Here is a 17,977-nt window from a genome sequence, read left to right on the forward strand (position 1 = left end):
ATACCTCCCCCCCATAGAGATATCGACAGAGGACGGTCGATCAATCTTCGCCACTCTCGGCGTGAAATTACAAAATAACTCACGTACGAAGCAATAACATTTCTAGATAAGTATGAAATACATTCAATACGAAGCAATACACACTGAACTTCCGGAATAACTCGCAATATGTACTAGCGTGTCTTAGAATAAGGGAAAGTAACGAGTGAAGTTGTTGCGCCGGTTTCGGGACGGACTGTACTATTGAATGCAATGTACATAAGAAGTTTCATGTCCTGGGTTATTCTTCATGCTTTTCTGACCGTTTCCCTGGAATAATATCGTATGAGAGGGCAAATCCTTAGACATGGAGAGGGTGTTCGTGGTTGCGAAAAACCCGATTATGTTCTCGTTTCAGTCTCTGTAGTTTGCCAAATCTATAAATATACAGCAGAATAAGGGAGCAGGCAACGGACAGGCCAGATGTAATCACGGTCAAAAGTACCATGATAGACCAATCACCATCATGGGCAGTGTATAAGCTAACAATCGTAGTAAGAAAACCAGCTAATACATTAAGAAGCGTAGGACTAACAAAAATTAGGCGAGATCTCCTATCATTAATACGTGACACTCACATAAAAATACGATTAATAAGCCAAATAAAATTCCCGCGATACTCCCAGAACAGCCAACCCATGATCGCTAAGCCCGAGACAAACAGTATACATGCCGTCGCGAGAAGTGGAGGATTCTGGATAGTATTTAGAATCCACTCCCCGGCTTCATTTTCGGCGAGCCCATTGTGGATAGTGTTCGACTTTTGGAGAGACGTGAACGTCCCAGGAATTACCAGATATCCAGCAAGAAGTATCCAGTGTGCTATACTAGCAAGAATGTTATCTTGCCAGGGAATTTCGTCCGCTTCCACGATCATTCGTACGTAACTGGATTCGAAGGGCTCGTAAGTCAAACCGCTGGCTTGATTGTCAGGATGAATAGAGTATTGAGTCGCCATATCTCTATTTGTGAATTGGATAAACTGTCATAGGGAGGGCAGCCTCTTATTCTTAAGACACCCTGCGGCACATAAAACAGATCGCACAAGAGCCTTTGGTAGAACGGAAACGAAAGCCGAAAGCATAATCCGATGCAGGCGACACTACCCACCGCTCGTTCCTGTCCAATAGAAAGGACGGAATCTCTCTACCTTATTTTGGCTAGATCATAGGGTGGCTACTTGGAATATGTTTACAGTACTTCCGGAAATCTGTCCCTTTTGTCTCCGGAACGCGTCCACGTGACCTTCGTTAGCTTACACCCCTGTCAAGGGCGTGAGGGTTCGCTGTTTGGGTTGTATCCAGAACACGCCGATTTCAATTGGGGATATCATAGTGTACGTGAATGCGATCTTGATCCGGTAGTGAGGTTGATTTTAGAAAGGCTGTTTATGGAAGCCTGGATGATGGCGCTCGCCTAGAAGCCTGACGGAAAGGTAGACTGCGTTATCAAGGAGAGCAATTCGTATCGGTGTCCTTCGATCCCAACCGGAACCTAGATAGGGGACTGGGAGTCAGTAAGGATAGTCGGTATAGGGGTTGAATGGGGTTACATTACCTGCTCACAAGTTCAACCTTCCTGGGCACAGTTCTGACAGTCATTTGAATTGCCGGAGTCCTGAACAAAGCGAAACTGGAAGCGAGGCCCGAAACCAAGCCCGGTCCCCGCCTGGGTCCAATTGACGATATTGAGCTGGACACATGTAAGGCAAAAGAGGAACTGCGGGACAGAGGTGGAGAGTTGAGCACGAACGTGCTGACGGGAAGAGTTGCTATCGCGAGGGGCGCGCTGACGCTCAGGCATGATTACTGAGTTTCTAAACTAAGAGAGTAAGTCAAGAGGTCAGCCTAAGAAGCGAGAGGTGTCAGGGGAGGATGAAAGAAACCAAGGAGCCGAGAGAGGAGAAGCGGTAGGATGAAAGAACGCGGATGGACGTGGCGTCACATGCGAGATAGGTGATGAAAGAGCACGTTGTGAGGTGGCGTCAAGTGATGGAAGGCAGGTCCTTTTACCCTCGGGAGAAGGTTCTATTAGACCGAAGAGATCTAGAAGTGAGACAGACTGGATGCGAAGTCAAGAAAACTTATTCAAAGTTGCCTATTCCTCCACTCGACTTTCACGACTCCCACACAGTGCTCAATTTGCTTGAGTTGCTACTTTGAACTAGCTGTCGCCCTTACGATCCTGAGATGGCCGGCCCTAGTCCCAGTCCTGACAATGCCACAGCCCTGTCCACGATAGAGACTATCTACACCCAGCCCTTGGGGGCTTCGGATCCTACCTTCCAGAGAGTCAAGCAAGCCTTAGAAAACCGCCCTCCGGAAGAACGCTATAACCTTCAGTGGGAGATAGGGGAGATGTCTGCTACTACGCGACGTATGTCGCGGTTCGTCCGGATCATACATGGGGATTGATGGCCTTCCCTTACTACACAAAAAGCGCGTATCCAGGAGAAGAGACAGGGTTCACACATATTGATTTGAACATTGGCCATTCCCTAGTAACTGGACGTAGTGGGAACGCAGTGCAAGGATCTTTTTACCAATGAGGACAGCGAAAACTGCACTATAGCCCCCCCCTAAGATGCATTTGCATCTTGAAGAATGGTGGTCCAAGATTGCGAGTCACCTAGATGCCCAGACGTCCGGCCACACAATTGTGATTTACCCTTGGATGTAGGGGAAAGCAAACAAAGAACAATTTGGAACCTCCTTTGTAGGGGCAATCTGTTAGGCTGGAGATGTCCGGTTGACACTACCGGTGATCCCATATGGTTCTACAGGACCAACCACGCGCCTTAGGCGCACAATGATGCCATGGTTTGGTGTTATCTATGAGGACCACGAGCGGATGGAAACTGCTGAAGCCGGGACATGGAGCAAAATTGACGACGCCTATCGGGATATGCGATTAGCTCCCCGAAAGCCATCAGGAGAATCGAGTCAGAAACGTGCAGTCAGAGACCTCCCCTCGTTCCTAGGGGTATCCCACCTTACCGGTCTCGGGGATCTCTCCGATGCGCTGCGCGGGAGAATTAAGTGGTCTGGATGGCCTATTGTTACTGAACTCGAAGCCCTCTTCGGAGAGGACAGACAGGCCGCGCATAAATAGGCGGTCCAATGGAGACTTCGTGCTTCTCGGCAGTTCATAGAAGCCTTTATACGAACTGTTTCCGCCGAAAAGCCAGCGTACGGCAACCAATCGTTCTTTCATCTTCTGAAGGAGGGGGAGCCGATTCCTAATGTTCACCTACAGTACCAAAAAAGGGTGCTTAGTGATAGCGAATGTGAATGTGAATGTGAATGTGAATGTGAATGTGAATGTGAATGTGAATGTGAATTTGAATGTGAATTCGCCATTACAAATTCTTTATTTGAATCAGAATCTTGTTCGAGCGCGAAGTTAGCGTGCCGTGTGCTGTCACGGCCGAAAGGAATGTTCAGCCGAAAGGAATGCTCAACCTCAACCTTCCCTCCGAGATCAAACTTTTCAAATCCACGGCTCTGGTTTTGGAGATCATTAGGAAGCTGGAACCTACTGGACTTGTTGACCTCAATGTCCTTAAGGAGGGCATGAGATCATTACAGAGACATCACTGGGCTCTATGTGGGTTTCTGGTCAGCAACTTGACCCATTCTATGTATTTGCTCTGCTTACAAGTCTGAGATGCTATGACCAAGCAGGCCTTACCTAATGGATACGCCTCTCATATAACGGAGATGTCAGTGACGGGCTATGGCATATATCAACTCCAGGAGGTGGCTTTGGCGTTATTCCATAAGCACTTACCTAAACATCATACTCTAGTTAGCACGTGCAAATTCTAGGCTATAAGAGCAATATACTAAAATTCCAGCCAGTACTCCCGGACAGTTCAACGAAAAAACCAAGCCGGTTGTATGGCCTTCATAACTTCTGCTATTCGTGACCTTGAGAAAAACGAAGCACATCTCAATGACCAGAACGAATCCGTGTCTGTTTTGCAACAACTGTATCTCACAACGACTTGTCGTTCGATGTTCCTTAGACAGCTCCGTGACTCTGGAGTTAATAGATACTCACAAAAGGAGTGTGGATGCATTGACCAGGGGAGTAATCGGAGGTCATCTTGGCTGGACGATATTGTCATTATCCGGGTTGGACAAGATGCGCTGGAAGATTATGCTATGTTTGGTAAATAATTACTGGAAGAAATTACACGCCGGAGAGTTCTGGAAGAAGCCAAGAGCCTGGAAGATATTGTGAGGACGTAGAAGGACATTTTTGGGCCTCTCTTCAACATCTTGAGCACAGTGAATCGCTCATTTTATATGAGACATTGACCCGGGTTACCGACTTAATTTCAAGTGAAGTAAATCATAGGGCTGTACCAATGAGATGAACACCAAGCTTGAATTGCTAGAAGGCCTATATCTCAATTTATATTGGCGTGTTCAATTTTCTTCGTGGTGTATAGCAGTCGGCCTTATGACGGATCGTTCAATAAAAGATTAACCAAATACGGCTTAGCGACTCCTATGACTAGGGTTTGAAAAGGCTGCTCTGCGTTGTCCTACATCGAAGGCGAAAGTGATACTATATCATTTTTCGTCTTAAGTGGAAGCGAGAGATTTAAAAATGCAGAACTAAAGTCTCATCCGATTCGATTTATCTGTCCGTTTCTTGTGGCAAAACACCCCAGTGCATGATTGTATCTAGATAATGAGGTATCAGATACCACGTCCGACTGTCTGGTTGCACTTGCTGCAAGAATGCATGCTGTGAGTTGTGAGCATAAGACTAAGGAACATTATATAGAGAGCCCAACCTCGAATAAGTAAGAAAACGATGCTGAGCTAATATGCTCTACAAAATGAATCGCATACTTCGACAGCCTAAACCCGATTTGCTGGGCTCTAACTTGGTCTTCGCGTTCATCTAAAGATCTCTGTGGATCACCGAGTTGAAGCAACAGTAATCCAACATTTTCGCGATCTAAATCCATAGACGTGGGTCTATCATCAATCATACTGTCTCCGATGTTTGCTAAACAATTAGTTATGTGTCGACGAATGAAAACAGTATGTGACACTTACCTATCTTAATGCCTCCATCAGAACATAGGATAATGTTGTCACAGTCGACATGCCCATGGACTATCAGAAGCTGTTCATGGATATACTCAAGACCCCTGAGAACGCTCCTGCAGATACACACACACACACACAATTTATTAACGCCCGGCGGCTAAGCCGAAAGGGCAACTATCTCTGATCTACTGTACATGTCATAATATATATAGTACTGTGTCTCCTCAGAGCCCATACATAAAGCCTTGCAATATATGTCATCTCAGATGTCTGTATCGCAGCGGATCCTCGTGGGTTAGTAATTTGGTTAGTAGGCTGGCTTGAAGGCGCTTCTCCAAGTGTTCAACATCCTATTTTCGGCAGTTGAAGCGCGTCTACCATTGGTAACACGAGGTGGTTGGTGGGTTAGATCGGCGAAAGGGGGTGATTTATGTTCGTCAGTATGGTTAGGTGGCCTCGAGTCGGCCTGTGGCGATGGCGAATCGTATTGAGGCCCGTACTGCCTCTAAGTTCGGCGTCCACTTCTGATCATCGGAAGGCGACTTTCCTCCTAGGAAGAAGGATATATTTCCTCGGTGGGTGTTGGTACATTGTAGTAGCTCCGTCCGGTGCGCCGTCCATTTTTGACATCGAAATAGGAAGTGCTCCACGGTCTCTCTCGCTTGTCCACACGCACACTGGTCCGTGTCTGCCACGTTGATTCGATAGAGATATCCATTGAGTCTTGCCATGCCAGTTCGGAGTTGAGCTAGCACGCTCGCTTCTTTCCAAGATAATCGGTCGTACAGCTGCCGGGTGTGTTTGCCTGGGAGTGCTGCATCAACTCGTTTTGCGTGTCTCCCTACGTTCGCTGGCAGGTCATTGCTGGGGACTGCTTGGGATCGTGCGATATTTAGTGTTGTTGACTTCATTCTCGGGACGCGTTCTTGCGGGAGAGCATCTTCTTGTGTCGCGGCTCTGGCCTGTTCTTTAGCCAGACCCCGCAGTTTATTGTCTTCGCTCGTTGAGATCCACCGGATATTGATCTGGTTTCCATTTCTCCGTAGCTTTCTCATCAACTTGTACAGTTGGCAGACGAATTCCTGGCCTGACTGTTGTCGAGGATTCCTTAGTGTCAGAGCCGCCGCTTTGTTGCTCGTGAGCAGCGTAATCCTGTAGTCTTTCAGACCAACTGCCATGTTCAACGCATGTGCCATCGCTGCTAGCTCCGCAGAGAACGGATTTTGCTCTGTTCTTGCACCCAATGTGACGGAAAGGGTCTTCAGTTTCAGTTTTCGATACCGAGGTGGCTGTCTCTCGATCGCCATCCCAAACCCGACTAGCTCGTTCCGTGCTGAACTGCTGGTTGCGATCTGCATTGACCCGCCTGGTACGGTCGGTGACTGCGGAGTTGCTTCAACGCCAACCTGTACGCGTACTTCCCATGGTGCCAATGTGAACGGATTGATGGTTTCCAGTGTTTCCATCTCAACGTTCTTCAGCGCGTCTGCTACTTGATACAACGGCGAACGATGGTATCTTCTGAATTTCTTGATCCGTGCTGTGTTCCTGCGGAGAGGGTTGGTTTCTGGCAGGGTATGTATGTCCGTCCACATCTTCACGGCTCGTCTCCAGAAGCGGTGTTGAACAGTGGCAAGGTGGGCCTCGGCTTCTGCTACACTGGTCGCAACTGTGAGGAATGTTCCTACAATCGCCTGCGCTCCTACCCTTTGGACGCGGTTTATCGGCCCCATGGCCTTATCCTTGCACGCGTGCATCCAGACATTGGACGCGTAGTCCACGACCGGCGCCACCGTCGATGTAAATAGCTGTCGTGCTGTCGCTGGGGATAAACCCCGAAGTCGTCGAAGCTCCATCGCGGCCTCCAGGCCCTTGGATGCTGCCCTCGCAATATGTTCCTTGTACTTGAGTTTCGTGTCCATGAGGACGCCCAAGATCTTGACATGGTCCTTGGGCTCAACGGTTTGTCTCTTGATAGTGAAAGGTCCCTGATCCAATTTGTAAGCCTTGGGAGCAAAGTGTATGATGGCTGTTTTGTCTGCTTCAAAAGTCGCTCCGCTCCTTTTCTCCCAGTCGAGTGCGTCATTGATAATTGCTTCAATGCCTTCCCGGTTGCTCTGGGCGGTCGGCCCGGTCACCCATGCGGTGAAATCATCCACGAACGCCATCGCTCCGCCCTGGCTGTCGATCTGTCTTTGTACGAGGTCTGCATTGAAGAAGAGGAATAGGATCGGGGACAGGGGCGAGCCCTGAGGTAGGCCAGCCTGTGGAAGGCTCTGGACCTCCGACACTTGTCCATTGATTTGGATGGTCGCCGTTCGTTCCGAGCAGAACGCTTCGACCCACCGGATCAGGACACCTGGTATGCCTCGCGCTTTCATTCTCTGGAGCAGTCGTTCTTTACACACCCCGTTGTAGGCGCCTTTGACATCGAAGCTGATCAAACTCAACACCCGTCGGCCACGCCACGCTGTGTAGATCTGCTCTTGTAGGAGTACAAGTGCCTGCTCCGCGGACCGTTGCTTCCGGGCTCCGAAATGGCTGGTCGGGAGCAAGCCGTGTGTCTCCACAGCGTGCGAGATCCTTTCTGCAACCGCGGATTCCAGTATTTTGCCCAGCGTTGCGAGGAGCGAAATTGGCCTCCATGCCTTCGCAATAGTGTAGTTTTCCTTGTTCGGCTTTTTGAGCGGTATGATCTTCGCATGTCTCCACTGTCTCGGCAACATGCCTTCTTCCAATGACGCCTGGAACAAGTCGAGAACCCTGTGCTTGACCGTGGGCCACGTCATCTTCCAGACTATCGCCGGTAGACCGTCTTCGCCCGGCGCCTTCCATGATTTCGCCGCAAAAAGCTGTCGTTCTACCTCCTCTAGGCCGATAGTAGGCATTTCCACCGGCTCTCTTTGTGGTCTGGTCCCCTCGTCGTCAATAACGTCAGGCAGTGGGGGAAAGAACTTAGACAGCAGCTCTTCTGCTTGCTCTTGATGATCCGTGGTGGTAGTCCCGTCTGCTCTAACAAGCTGCGGTAGCTTCCCGAATGCCGCGTCCTCTCCCGACCTCAAGTATTTAGCGGCTTTCCAGATGTTATCGTTGTCTGCGAGAAACTCATTCCAGTGCTTCTTCTTTTGTTTGCGGATGGCATCGTGGTATTGTTTCGCCGCACTTTGGGCTGTCTTTTCCAGGTGCGGTACTTTTCGTCCTGCCCGACGCTCCGAGCGAGCATGATTTCGCCAGTATGTGTATATATGGCGCAACTGTGTTAAGTCGGCTGTCCACCATCGTTTCGCGTGTGGTGACGGTTTTGCCTTTGGAGTCAAAGCATGTACCGCCTCGCTGACCGCCGTCATGAGTCGGTCAGTCTTCTGCTGCACCGTGCCTCCCGACGGAGTGGCGGCCAGAGCACTCGCGATTCTGGCATTGATCTCTTTCCATGGTGCGTTCTTCAGCAGAAGTCGTTCCAGATGCTTCGGGGCTGACCACGGTGCATCGAACACAGTCTCAATGGCACGGTGGTCCGAGCCGTGCTCTGTCCCATATATCGCACACTTGATCATTGAGTCTGTCAAATTATCAGAGGCCAGGACGAGGTCGATGGTCGACTCGCAGTCCCCGCTCCATCCACCACCATGCCACGTCTTTGTACCTCGTTTGAGTAAGCTGCTGAGAGCAAACTCGTTCATGAGGTCAATGATTGGATCCGCTTCGCCCTGTCTTCCCAGGGACACCTCGTCTCCTCCCCAGAGTTGGTCATGGCGGTTAAAGTCTCCCACAATCATGACCTCTACCACAGCGCCCGTGTCTCGCCGCACCTTTGCAATTGCCTTTCTTAGGTGATCACACACGCTAACTAACGCCGAGGCATCTCCCCCTCGACGTAAACTGATGCCATAAAAATCAGTCGCTCGGGGAGTCGGATGACCGCCGCCGTCAGATCCGGGGATTCTATAGCCACTTGCTCCGCTTCTATATCCTTGTTGACCCAAAGCATGCTTCGGATCGCCCATCTGCCTTCCCTCCAGGCGGAAGGAACCATTTTCGTCCACTTGTGATGTCCCATCGGGGTCGTCAAGAGCCTGCCGTGGATTCTCCTCGCTTGGGGTTCTTGGATCGCTAACACCGCTGCGTCTCGGGTTTGTTCGTCATTCATCAAGCTGTCATGCACCGCGCCCTGTTTTCTCACGTTCAGTTGGATGATACGGAAGGTTTTACTCATGACGCGGCGGATAGAGCTTCCGGCAGTTCTTGCTATGCGATTCATGCGGGCCTCCACACGGAATGCACTTTAGAACCGTTTGGTTGCAGTCACTATGGCGATGGCCCTCCGCGGCGCATCTTGCACACTTCTGGACGTTCTTACACTGGAATGCTTTATGTCCAATCTCCTGACAATTGTAACATTGCGTCGGTCGTGGACGATGTTCAAAGGTGCTAGTCACGCCGGATTCTCCCCCAGCGTGGAAGAATCCGTCGGCGAGGAGCCTCCGTGCATCAGTGCCCCTGGTTAGGTAAACAACCATCGACCCGTAGGCCTTTGCGCTTTCCTTTCTGCTGAGCCACGCGATCTTAGCAACGGTGACTTCGTTCTCCTCGCTGAAGGCCACTGTGGCTCCAGCTCGGATCTCATCTTTTTCGTCAAGAACTGCGGCCCTGTTGACGCTGTCGACTTTGATCGGGTAAAGCTCGTCACGAAGCACTCGGGCTCCTTCGCCGATCTTTGCTTCCGCCACTTTCTTGACTAGCTGGTGTTCAGCTTCATCGCGACATGCAATTCTGATCCGGTTTGTGTTTTTCGGATCCACCGTGACGGCGCGACAGCGCCAGTGCGTGTGCTTTTCCATCATTCGGATCTCTGTTTCAACCGCCGCCCGGATCGGACCTGCGGACATCTTCTCACTTTCGTTGTTTACCATCTTTGAAGTGTCTATCGTGCAATACAACGTGTCGGTGAAGGTGGTCGGTGTCGTGTTCGACGATGAGAGAGTCCGTACGTTGCTCGGGTAGCTGGTTGGGGGAGTGCGGGCAACATCTGCATAGGAAGGGGATCCCGTGGTGAGGTCTGCAGGACTGATTGCAATGCGTAAGGATTGGATTTCGCGAAGGATCTCATCGTGACCGTTCTGGGGGCATGGTTCGGAAAGGGGTTGCGGTGTAAGGGGTCTATCTGTCAGGGTCTGTAGCTCGTGTCGAACTTCTGCAAGGGCGGCGCTGAATTCTTCCTTGACTTTCTGCAGTTCTTCTTGTACTTTCTGCATCTCTTCTCTATGCAAACCATCTCGCCGTTTGATGTCTCTCCTGAGTTTCACAAGCTCTTTCACCAGGTCGGCGACGTCCAGGTCGTCGCTCTCGGTTAAGGCATCGTCCAAAGTTACCGCTTCATGTTGGGCTACAGGCTTGCCCTGGGCCTCATTCTTCCGCTGGGAGCGCGCGTTTCTCTGTTGGATGTCGATCTCTTGATCTTGGCCATAGTTTTTAGGCGGTCTGGTGGTGCGTCTCGGTCTCGACAATCGTGGCGGTGACTTTTCGTGTTCGTCGCGGTCGGGCGGTTCAGGGGTTCGCGTCTCGGCCCGTCCCGACATTTCTTGGGCAAATCGCAAATTGGTACCGCTAGTGGTGCGGCCAGATGTACAGTACCGATTATTGATACCTTATATTCATACAGCTTTGGTATGTACAGTCTCCTCGTCTGGTGCCGGATTTTTCCACTGATACATACAGTCCACCTTCGCTACTGATACACACACACACACAATTTATTAACGCCCGGCGGCTAAGCCGAAAGGGCAACTATCTCTGATCTACTGTACATGTCATAATATAAAAGAAAGCTACTGATACAGTCACTAGCGAAATCTGCTTCCTCCCTAACACTTTCTATTCTTTTCTCGGGACCCACTGCCAAGGCACTAGCGCCAAAATTAATTCAACGGGCATCAATTTAAAATCCATTCTGAATGTATTGAGTTGTAACTTACAGCGAAATTACCATTTCAAATATACTCAACATTTACATTGTTTTTGGTGAGGGTGTGCTCAGTATTGAATAATGCACGTGATCCTTGTCTTGCAGGACGATTGGCTATGGGAGATTCATCGATAGTTGCCGCCCTCGAATTACTGCTTGCTTCCATGAATAATTCTCCGTTTTACCGCATCAATTTATAAAGTCAGATTACCACCATAGTAATTCATTTTTTTACCCTTGCATTTGATTCGACCAGTTTTTTTTATTCCCGCTGTGTTGTGGGATCTTGACTTAGGCCAAGGACGCAGAATTCGGACGGCCCTGATGATTCGAAGATTAGATGCTGATGTTTTCCCTAATCTGGATTAGTGACTCCACATCCCAAAGAATATCATGGAATATTACGTCGGGGTTGGAAGACCGGATTATGGTATTTCCATGCCGCCAGACAACACGTCACTTGGTGAGGCAGGTCAAGGCAGGGTTGATTTACTATTGGTGCCCCTTTCGGTGGAAGTGGGTCCACGAAACTTGGCCTTGAGGGAGGTTTCGGTGCGGCGCACCCCGTTGCCAATAACAGGAGAACAAACTTGCCCAGGAATAGGACTTCATGGAAGGCCACACTCGTCATATATCTCTGCCAACAACTGTCAATTGCACCACACAATAAATTGGACAAGATGAGTGCATTCCAAGGCTGATCTTGGCATTTCTTTGCTTCGATGGGATGGAGAAGACGCCTCCTACCAATAGCATCTCTTCTCTTACCGCTCGCTGCTGCATGTCGTGTTCATCATGTGGCTGAGCCTCCCCAGTTGGCAAACATTGCCCTGTCTTATAATGCTTCTTTCCTTCTCTCAAGCCTCCTCCGTTCACCTTTGCTCATAGTGGCATATGCTGTCCCCATGAGCTAGGCCTCTATTGCACACCAGACATCAGGACTTACGAAAAGTCACGCGAGTAACTGAACTTCAGGCATTTTCTCTCGCGTTGAAGCGATGTCAGATCCTGCGCGGTATACTGTGGGCTGGATTTACGCCTTACCCGTGGAATACATTGCCGCACAAGAGTTTCTCGATGAAGAGCACGACAGACCCAGTTTCGTGTCGCCAAACGATGCCAACGACTATACGTTAGGCAAGATAGGCGAGCACAACGTTGTCATTGCCGTCTTGCCTGATGGTGAATATGGAACAGCTTCCGCGGCCACTGTAGCGACAAACATGCTTAATAGTTTTCACAACATCAGGATCGGCCTTATGGTCGGGATTGGCGGGGGTGTACCAAGTGAGACCCATGATATTCGTCTAGGCGATGTTGTGGTCAGTGCACCTCGCGATGGCGAGAGTGGTATATTTCAATACGATTTTGGCAAGTCGATCCAGGACCAAAGTTTTCAGCATACGCGGTTCTTAAATCAGCCACCAGCTATTTTACACGCTGCAATAGCGGGTATCCGAGCTCAATACGAGAGAAAAGGGCATCAGCTTGAGGAGGCCATCAACACCATTTTTGGGAAGAACATGAGACTTCGTCGGAAGTACAAACGGCTAGAACCAATCACGGATAGGCTGTTTCTCCCCGAAGTTATCCATCACCAAGCTGACTGTGCTATGTGTGCGGTTGATCCTTCCACGTTGGTACTACGAAGCGAGCGGGCTAACGATAAAGATAAACCTGCTATTCACTATGGCCTGATTGCTTCTGGCAATCAGCTGATGAAGGATGCTTTGATTCGAGATCGGCTTGCTACAGGGAAAGACGTCCTCTGTTTCGAAATGGAAGCCGCGGGGCTGATAAATACTTTTCCATGTCTGGTCATCAGGGGTATCTGCGATTACTCGGATTCACATAAGAACAAACAGTGGTAAGGGCATGCAGCTATGGTTGCAGCTACATACACGAAGGATCTCCTACAGAGAATTCCTCTGAACAGAATTAAAGCCGAGGAGAGGATAGGTGTTGTTGTGTCTGGTTAGTCTAGCGCAGTCTTTTAATGATTTTGTTAGCAAATATTGACTTGGGCATAACTTAGAGGAGCTGAAAGGCATCCAACATCGCTTAGACCAAGCATACAGTCAAAACGAACGTCACTTTGGTGAACAGAAGGCAAGAGTATTAACAGATCGGCAGCGCCTTTGTTACCAAGTGTTTAAGGTAGTTAACTACGCCGAGCAAAAGAATATAAACCCTAAACGAGCCGAGGGAACCTGTCAATGGGCTTTCCAGAGCCCCGAATACATCCGTTGGTGGGAGAGCAACTACAATAATCTTCTCTGGGTGTCGGCTGACCCAGGCTGCGGCAAATCTATCCTCGCCAGATCGATAATTAATGGTTACTCAGAGACCTTTCATCCAACTATAAGAATATGTTATTTTTTTTTCAAGGACAATAATGAACAGAACAGTCTTGCTACGGCACTATGTTCGGTCCTTCATCAGCTATTTAGCCAGCAGTCAGATCTATTGACATATGCCATTCCGACCTGGGAAAAGAATGGGGGGGACGCTCCGACAAGAAGTTGACGAGCTTTGGCGGATTTTGATGGCGGCAACATCAGCTAACATATCTTACAAGACCATTTGCATATTCGATACACTTGATGAATACCGTGAAACGGATCAGCGCCGATTAATTAAAAAGCTCCAAGCGTTTCATCGCCAGCCATCTTCATCAACAGAGGAAACCTATTTGAAATTCCTCGTCACCAGTCGTCCCTACGATCATATACAGGATCATTTTCGAGCAATCACCGATTCCTTCCCACATATATATATTAAGGGGGAAGAGCAGAATGACCAAATCCATGAGGAGATCGATCTAGTGGTAAGGACTCGGGTGAGAGAACTAGCTGAATCAGTGCCGCTCTCACCAGAGCTTCATCATCAAGTTGAAAAAAGGCTGCTTCAAATAGAACACCATACATATCTTTGGCTGCACCTAGCCATTGATGACATCCGTGCTACCTTGAAACACAGCCTTCGGCCCGGAGAGAACTCGATCACATTGGTACCGCCTTCTGTGAATGCAGCATATGAGAAAATCCTTTGTCGAGTCCCAGCCAGTGAAACGAATATAGTCAAAAGGGTCTTGGAAATCATTATGGCAGCACGACGTCCCCTGACAATACAAGAGATGGCCATTGCGCTGGGTATTGCCACTATCTCAGACCCGCAAACGATAAGACAGGCTAAGCTGGATCCAATCCAATTAGAAGAGAAGCTTCGACAACTTTGCGGCTTGTTTGTCTTCACAAACAATTCGAAGATCTATCTCATCCATCAAACAGCCAGGGAATTTCTCATTAAGAAGAAAAGTTCTAGCTATCCCAATTCTGCATACTGGAACAGCCTGACTCATGCGGAAAATCAGATGGCTGAGATCTGTTTGAGGTACTTGTTGATGGAGGATTTAGAATACGATGAAGACAGATCAGGCTCCCTTACTGGATGTTTCTTGGAATATTCAGCAGCACACTAGCCCGATCACGTACGAAACATGGCTTTGACTTCAATCCAAAAGGAAACCGACCGAGTACATCGATTATACAACATAAGCGGGAAACCGTTCTCAATATGGTTTCCCATTTTTTGGAAGACAGTCAGACCACTTGGGGGAACTCCTATAATGAGTGCGCTACATCTAGCAGCTTTGAATGGCCATGAACAGGAGGTACATGCTATACTTAGTGTGGATAAAAGTGATGTCAATAGACCTAATGGTACAAAATCATACCCGGTCATATGGGCTTCATTAAATGGACATGATAGGATCGTGGAATTTCTGCTAGGGCGAGGAGCCGATGTCAACGTCCAGGGTGGGTTTTACGGAAATGCCCTCCAGGCTGCTTATGATAGAGGACACGACAAGATCGCACAGATGCTGCTAGATCGAGGAGCCGATGTCAACGCCCAGGGTGGAGAGGACGGAAATGCCCTCCAGGCTGCTTGTGCTGGAGGACACGACAAGATCGCACAGATGCTACTAGAGGGAGGAGCCGATATCAACGCCCAGGGTGGAATCTACGGAAATGCCCTCCAGGCTGCTTGTGCTAGAGGACATGATAAGATCGCACAGATGCTGCTAGATCGAGGAGCCAATATCAACGCCCAGGGTGGGTTTTACGGAAATGCCCTCCAGGCTACTTGTTACCAGGGACACGACAAGATCGCACAGATTCTGCTAGGGCGAGAAGCCGATATTAACGCCCAGGGTGGACGCTACGGAAATTCCCTCCAGGCTGCTTGTGCTAGAGGACACGACAAGATCGCACAAATACTGCTAGGGCGAGGAGCCGATATTAACGCCCAGGGTGGACGCTACAGAAATGCCCTCCAGGCTGCTTGTTCTAGAGGACACGACAAGATCGCACAGATACTGCTAGAGCGAGGAGCCGATATCAACGCCCAGTGTAGAGAGGACGGAAATGCCCTCCAGGCTGCTTGTTCTAGAGGATACGACAAGGTCGCACAGATGCTGCTAGATCGAGGAGCCGATGTCAACGCCCAGGGTGGATACCACGGAAATGCCCTCCAGGCTGCTTGTGCTGGAGGACACGACAAGATCGCACAGATACTGCTAGAGCGAGGAGCCGATGTCAACGCCCAGGTTGGACGCCACGGAAATTGCCTCCAGGCTGCTTGTTCTAGAGGATACGACAAGGTCGCACAGATGCTGCTAGATCGAGGAGCCGATGTCAACGCCCAGGGTAGAGAGGACGGAAATGCCCTCCAGGCTGCTTGTTCTGAAGGACACAACAAGATCGCACAGATACTGCTAGATCGAGGAGCCGATGTCAACGCCCAGGGTGGATACCACGGAAATGCCCTCCAGGCTGCTTGTGCTGGAGGACACGACAAGATCGCACAGATACTGCTAGAGCGAGGAGCCGATGTCAACGCCCAGGGTGGACGCCACGGAAATTGCCTCCAGGCTGCTTGTTCTAGAGGACACGACAAGGTCGCACAGATGCTGCTAGATCGAGGAGCCGATGTCAACGCCCAGGGTAGAGAGGACGGAAATGCCCTCCAGGCTGCTTGTTCTGAAGGACACAACAAGATCGCACAGATACTGCTAGATCGAGGAGCCGATGTCAACGTCCAGGGTGGGTTTTACGGAAATGCCCTCCACGCTGCTTGTGCTGGAGGACACGACAAGATCGCACAGATGCTGCTAGAGCGAGGAGCCGATGTTAACGCCCAGGGTGGATGCCACGGAAATGCCCTCCAGGCTGCTTATGCTGGAGGACATGACAAGATCGCACAGATACTGCTAGAGCGAGGAGCCGATGTCAACGCCCAGGGTGGGCGCTACGGAAATTGCCTCCAGGCTGCTTGTGCTGGAGGACACGACAAGATCGCACAGATACTGCTAGAGCGAGGAGCCGATGTCAACGCCCAGGGTGGGCGCTACGGAAATTGCCTCCAGGCTGCTTGTGCTGGAGGACACGACAAGATCGCACAGATACTGCTAGAGCGAGGAGCCGATGTCAACGCCCAGGGTGGGCGCTACGGAAATTGCCTCCAGGCTGCTTGTGCTGGAGGACACGACAAGATCGCACAGATACTGCTAGAGCGAGGAGCCGATGTCAACGCCCAGGGTGGACGCCACGGAAATTGCCTCCAGGCTGCTTGTGCTGGAGGACACGACAAGATCGCACAGATGCTGCTAGGGCGAGGAGCCGATGTTAACGCCCAGGGTGGATGCCACGGAAATGCCCTCCAGGCTACTTGTGCTGGAGGACACGACAAGATCGCACAGATACTGCTAGAGCGAGGAGCCGATGTCAACGCCCAGGGTGGACGCCACGGAAATTGCCTCCAGGCTGCTTGTGCTGGAGGACACGACAAGATCGCACAAATACTGCTAGAGCGAGGAGCCGATGTCAACGCCCAGGGTGGGTTTTACGGAAATGCCCTCCAGGCTGCTTGTGCTAGAGGACACGACAAGATCGCACAGATGCTGCTAGGGCGAGGAGCCGATGTCAACGCCCAGGGTGGATACCACGGAAATGCCCTCCAGGCTGCTTGTTCTGGAGGACACAATAAGATCGTACAGATACTGCTAGAGCGAGGAGCCGATGTCAACGCCCAGGGTGGAGAGGACGGAAATGCCCTCCAGGCTGCTCGTCGGGGAGGATACCACCATATAGTGAAACTTCTCCAGGGACATCAGTTTGCTGATCAGTCGACCTCCCAACGTCCCCCTTCCAAGAGGCTTAAGGTTTCAACATGCTCCCACATTACCATGTTCAACTAAATTTTTTCACTACTTCGATATCTTGATTGGTTTTCTCTCCCTATGTAGTTGTGCTATAGTCCTTGCTCTCAGTACTGAAATACTTTGTCCATGATCCATAATCCTTGATCCAGCCGTTTAAACAATAATGGAATAAGAAGCACTGGAACCAAATAATAAACCTGCTTCGTCTTTTCAGTCGATCAACCTTTGTATCACTCAGTAAATTCAAGACCTTTCCTCTCATGACTTGGGCCGGCTGGCTATTGCCTTGTCCCACCTACGTTGTGGACTCATACGAGGGATATCGGATAACGTGATGTTACAGGATCCTCAGATTAATATGAAGCTTTCTGAACTGCTATACATACCCATGAGTTCTAGCAATTTATGGAGGTTTCATAACCAATCTGATAAGCAAACAAAACATGTCAAACAAAACAAACATTATTCTCAGCCTCCTTTCTGACATCATATCATGTGATAGATCATCAAGGCAATTTTGCTGTACTGAAAGCACAGTGTATCATCGTTTTCCGGTATTGTCATATTCAGCAACAACATAATTTCTTTATGGTTGACCGCTGAGTAAAAGAATGCGCACTAATGTCTTGAAAGTGGGGCCACAAAATAGAAAAGCAGTTCTTGGGGCGGAAGCTGATTTCGCTA

General features: G+C 49.7%; 8 protein-coding genes across 8 annotated transcripts; 6 read left to right on the forward strand and 2 right to left on the reverse strand.

Moving 5' to 3' along the window:
• Window positions 1-1,608: 1,608 nt before the first annotated feature.
• On the reverse strand, window positions 1,609-1,842 carry N7516_007299 (uncharacterized protein; the record flags this gene model as incomplete). The annotated part of the gene is made up of 1 exon (XM_057220019.1): window positions 1,609-1,842. The coding sequence occupies one exon, from the start codon at window positions 1,840-1,842 to the stop codon at window positions 1,609-1,611; it is 234 nt and encodes a 77-aa protein (XP_057074110.1).
• Window positions 1,843-2,228: 386 nt separating this feature from the next.
• Window positions 2,229-2,453, forward strand: N7516_007300 (uncharacterized protein; the record flags this gene model as incomplete). Its single annotated transcript, XM_057220020.1, has 1 exon — window positions 2,229-2,453. One exon carries the CDS (start codon window positions 2,229-2,231, stop codon window positions 2,451-2,453), a length of 225 nt encoding a protein of 74 aa, XP_057074111.1.
• A 394-nt stretch (window positions 2,454-2,847) lies between these two features.
• Window positions 2,848-3,150, forward strand: N7516_007301 (uncharacterized protein; the record flags this gene model as incomplete). Its single annotated transcript, XM_057220021.1, has 1 exon — window positions 2,848-3,150. The coding sequence occupies one exon, from the start codon at window positions 2,848-2,850 to the stop codon at window positions 3,148-3,150; it is 303 nt and encodes a 100-aa protein (XP_057074112.1).
• Window positions 3,151-5,554: 2,404 nt separating this feature from the next.
• N7516_007302 (uncharacterized protein) lies at window positions 5,555-10,684 on the reverse strand (the record flags this gene model as incomplete). The annotated part of the gene is made up of 3 exons (XM_057220022.1): window positions 5,555-8,929; window positions 8,983-9,388; window positions 9,450-10,684. The coding sequence occupies 3 exons, from the start codon at window positions 10,682-10,684 to the stop codon at window positions 5,555-5,557; spliced, it is 5,016 nt and encodes a 1,671-aa protein (XP_057074113.1).
• A 1,384-nt stretch (window positions 10,685-12,068) lies between these two features.
• N7516_007303 (uncharacterized protein) lies at window positions 12,069-12,941 on the forward strand (the record flags this gene model as incomplete). The annotated part of the gene is made up of 1 exon (XM_057220023.1): window positions 12,069-12,941. One exon carries the CDS (start codon window positions 12,069-12,071, stop codon window positions 12,939-12,941), a length of 873 nt encoding a protein of 290 aa, XP_057074114.1.
• A 12-nt stretch (window positions 12,942-12,953) lies between these two features.
• N7516_007304 (uncharacterized protein) lies at window positions 12,954-13,596 on the forward strand (the record flags this gene model as incomplete). Its single annotated transcript, XM_057220024.1, has 2 exons — window positions 12,954-13,044; window positions 13,106-13,596. The coding sequence occupies 2 exons, from the start codon at window positions 12,954-12,956 to the stop codon at window positions 13,594-13,596; spliced, it is 582 nt and encodes a 193-aa protein (XP_057074115.1).
• A 577-nt stretch (window positions 13,597-14,173) lies between these two features.
• On the forward strand, window positions 14,174-14,551 carry N7516_007305 (uncharacterized protein; the record flags this gene model as incomplete). The annotated part of the gene is made up of 1 exon (XM_057220025.1): window positions 14,174-14,551. The coding sequence occupies one exon, from the start codon at window positions 14,174-14,176 to the stop codon at window positions 14,549-14,551; it is 378 nt and encodes a 125-aa protein (XP_057074116.1).
• Window positions 14,552-14,698: 147 nt separating this feature from the next.
• N7516_007306 (ankyrin repeat domain-containing protein) lies at window positions 14,699-17,329 on the forward strand (the record flags this gene model as incomplete). The annotated part of the gene is made up of 1 exon (XM_057220026.1): window positions 14,699-17,329. One exon carries the CDS (start codon window positions 14,699-14,701, stop codon window positions 17,327-17,329), a length of 2,631 nt encoding a protein of 876 aa, XP_057074117.1.
• Window positions 17,330-17,977: the final 648 nt, after the last annotated feature.

The sequence above is a fragment of the Penicillium verrucosum genome (genome assembly GCF_028828655.1).
Source record: "Penicillium verrucosum strain IBT 35672 chromosome Unknown utg000002l_segment0_segment0, whole genome shotgun sequence".
In the NCBI taxonomy this organism is placed as follows: domain Eukaryota; kingdom Fungi; phylum Ascomycota; class Eurotiomycetes; order Eurotiales; family Aspergillaceae; genus Penicillium; species Penicillium verrucosum.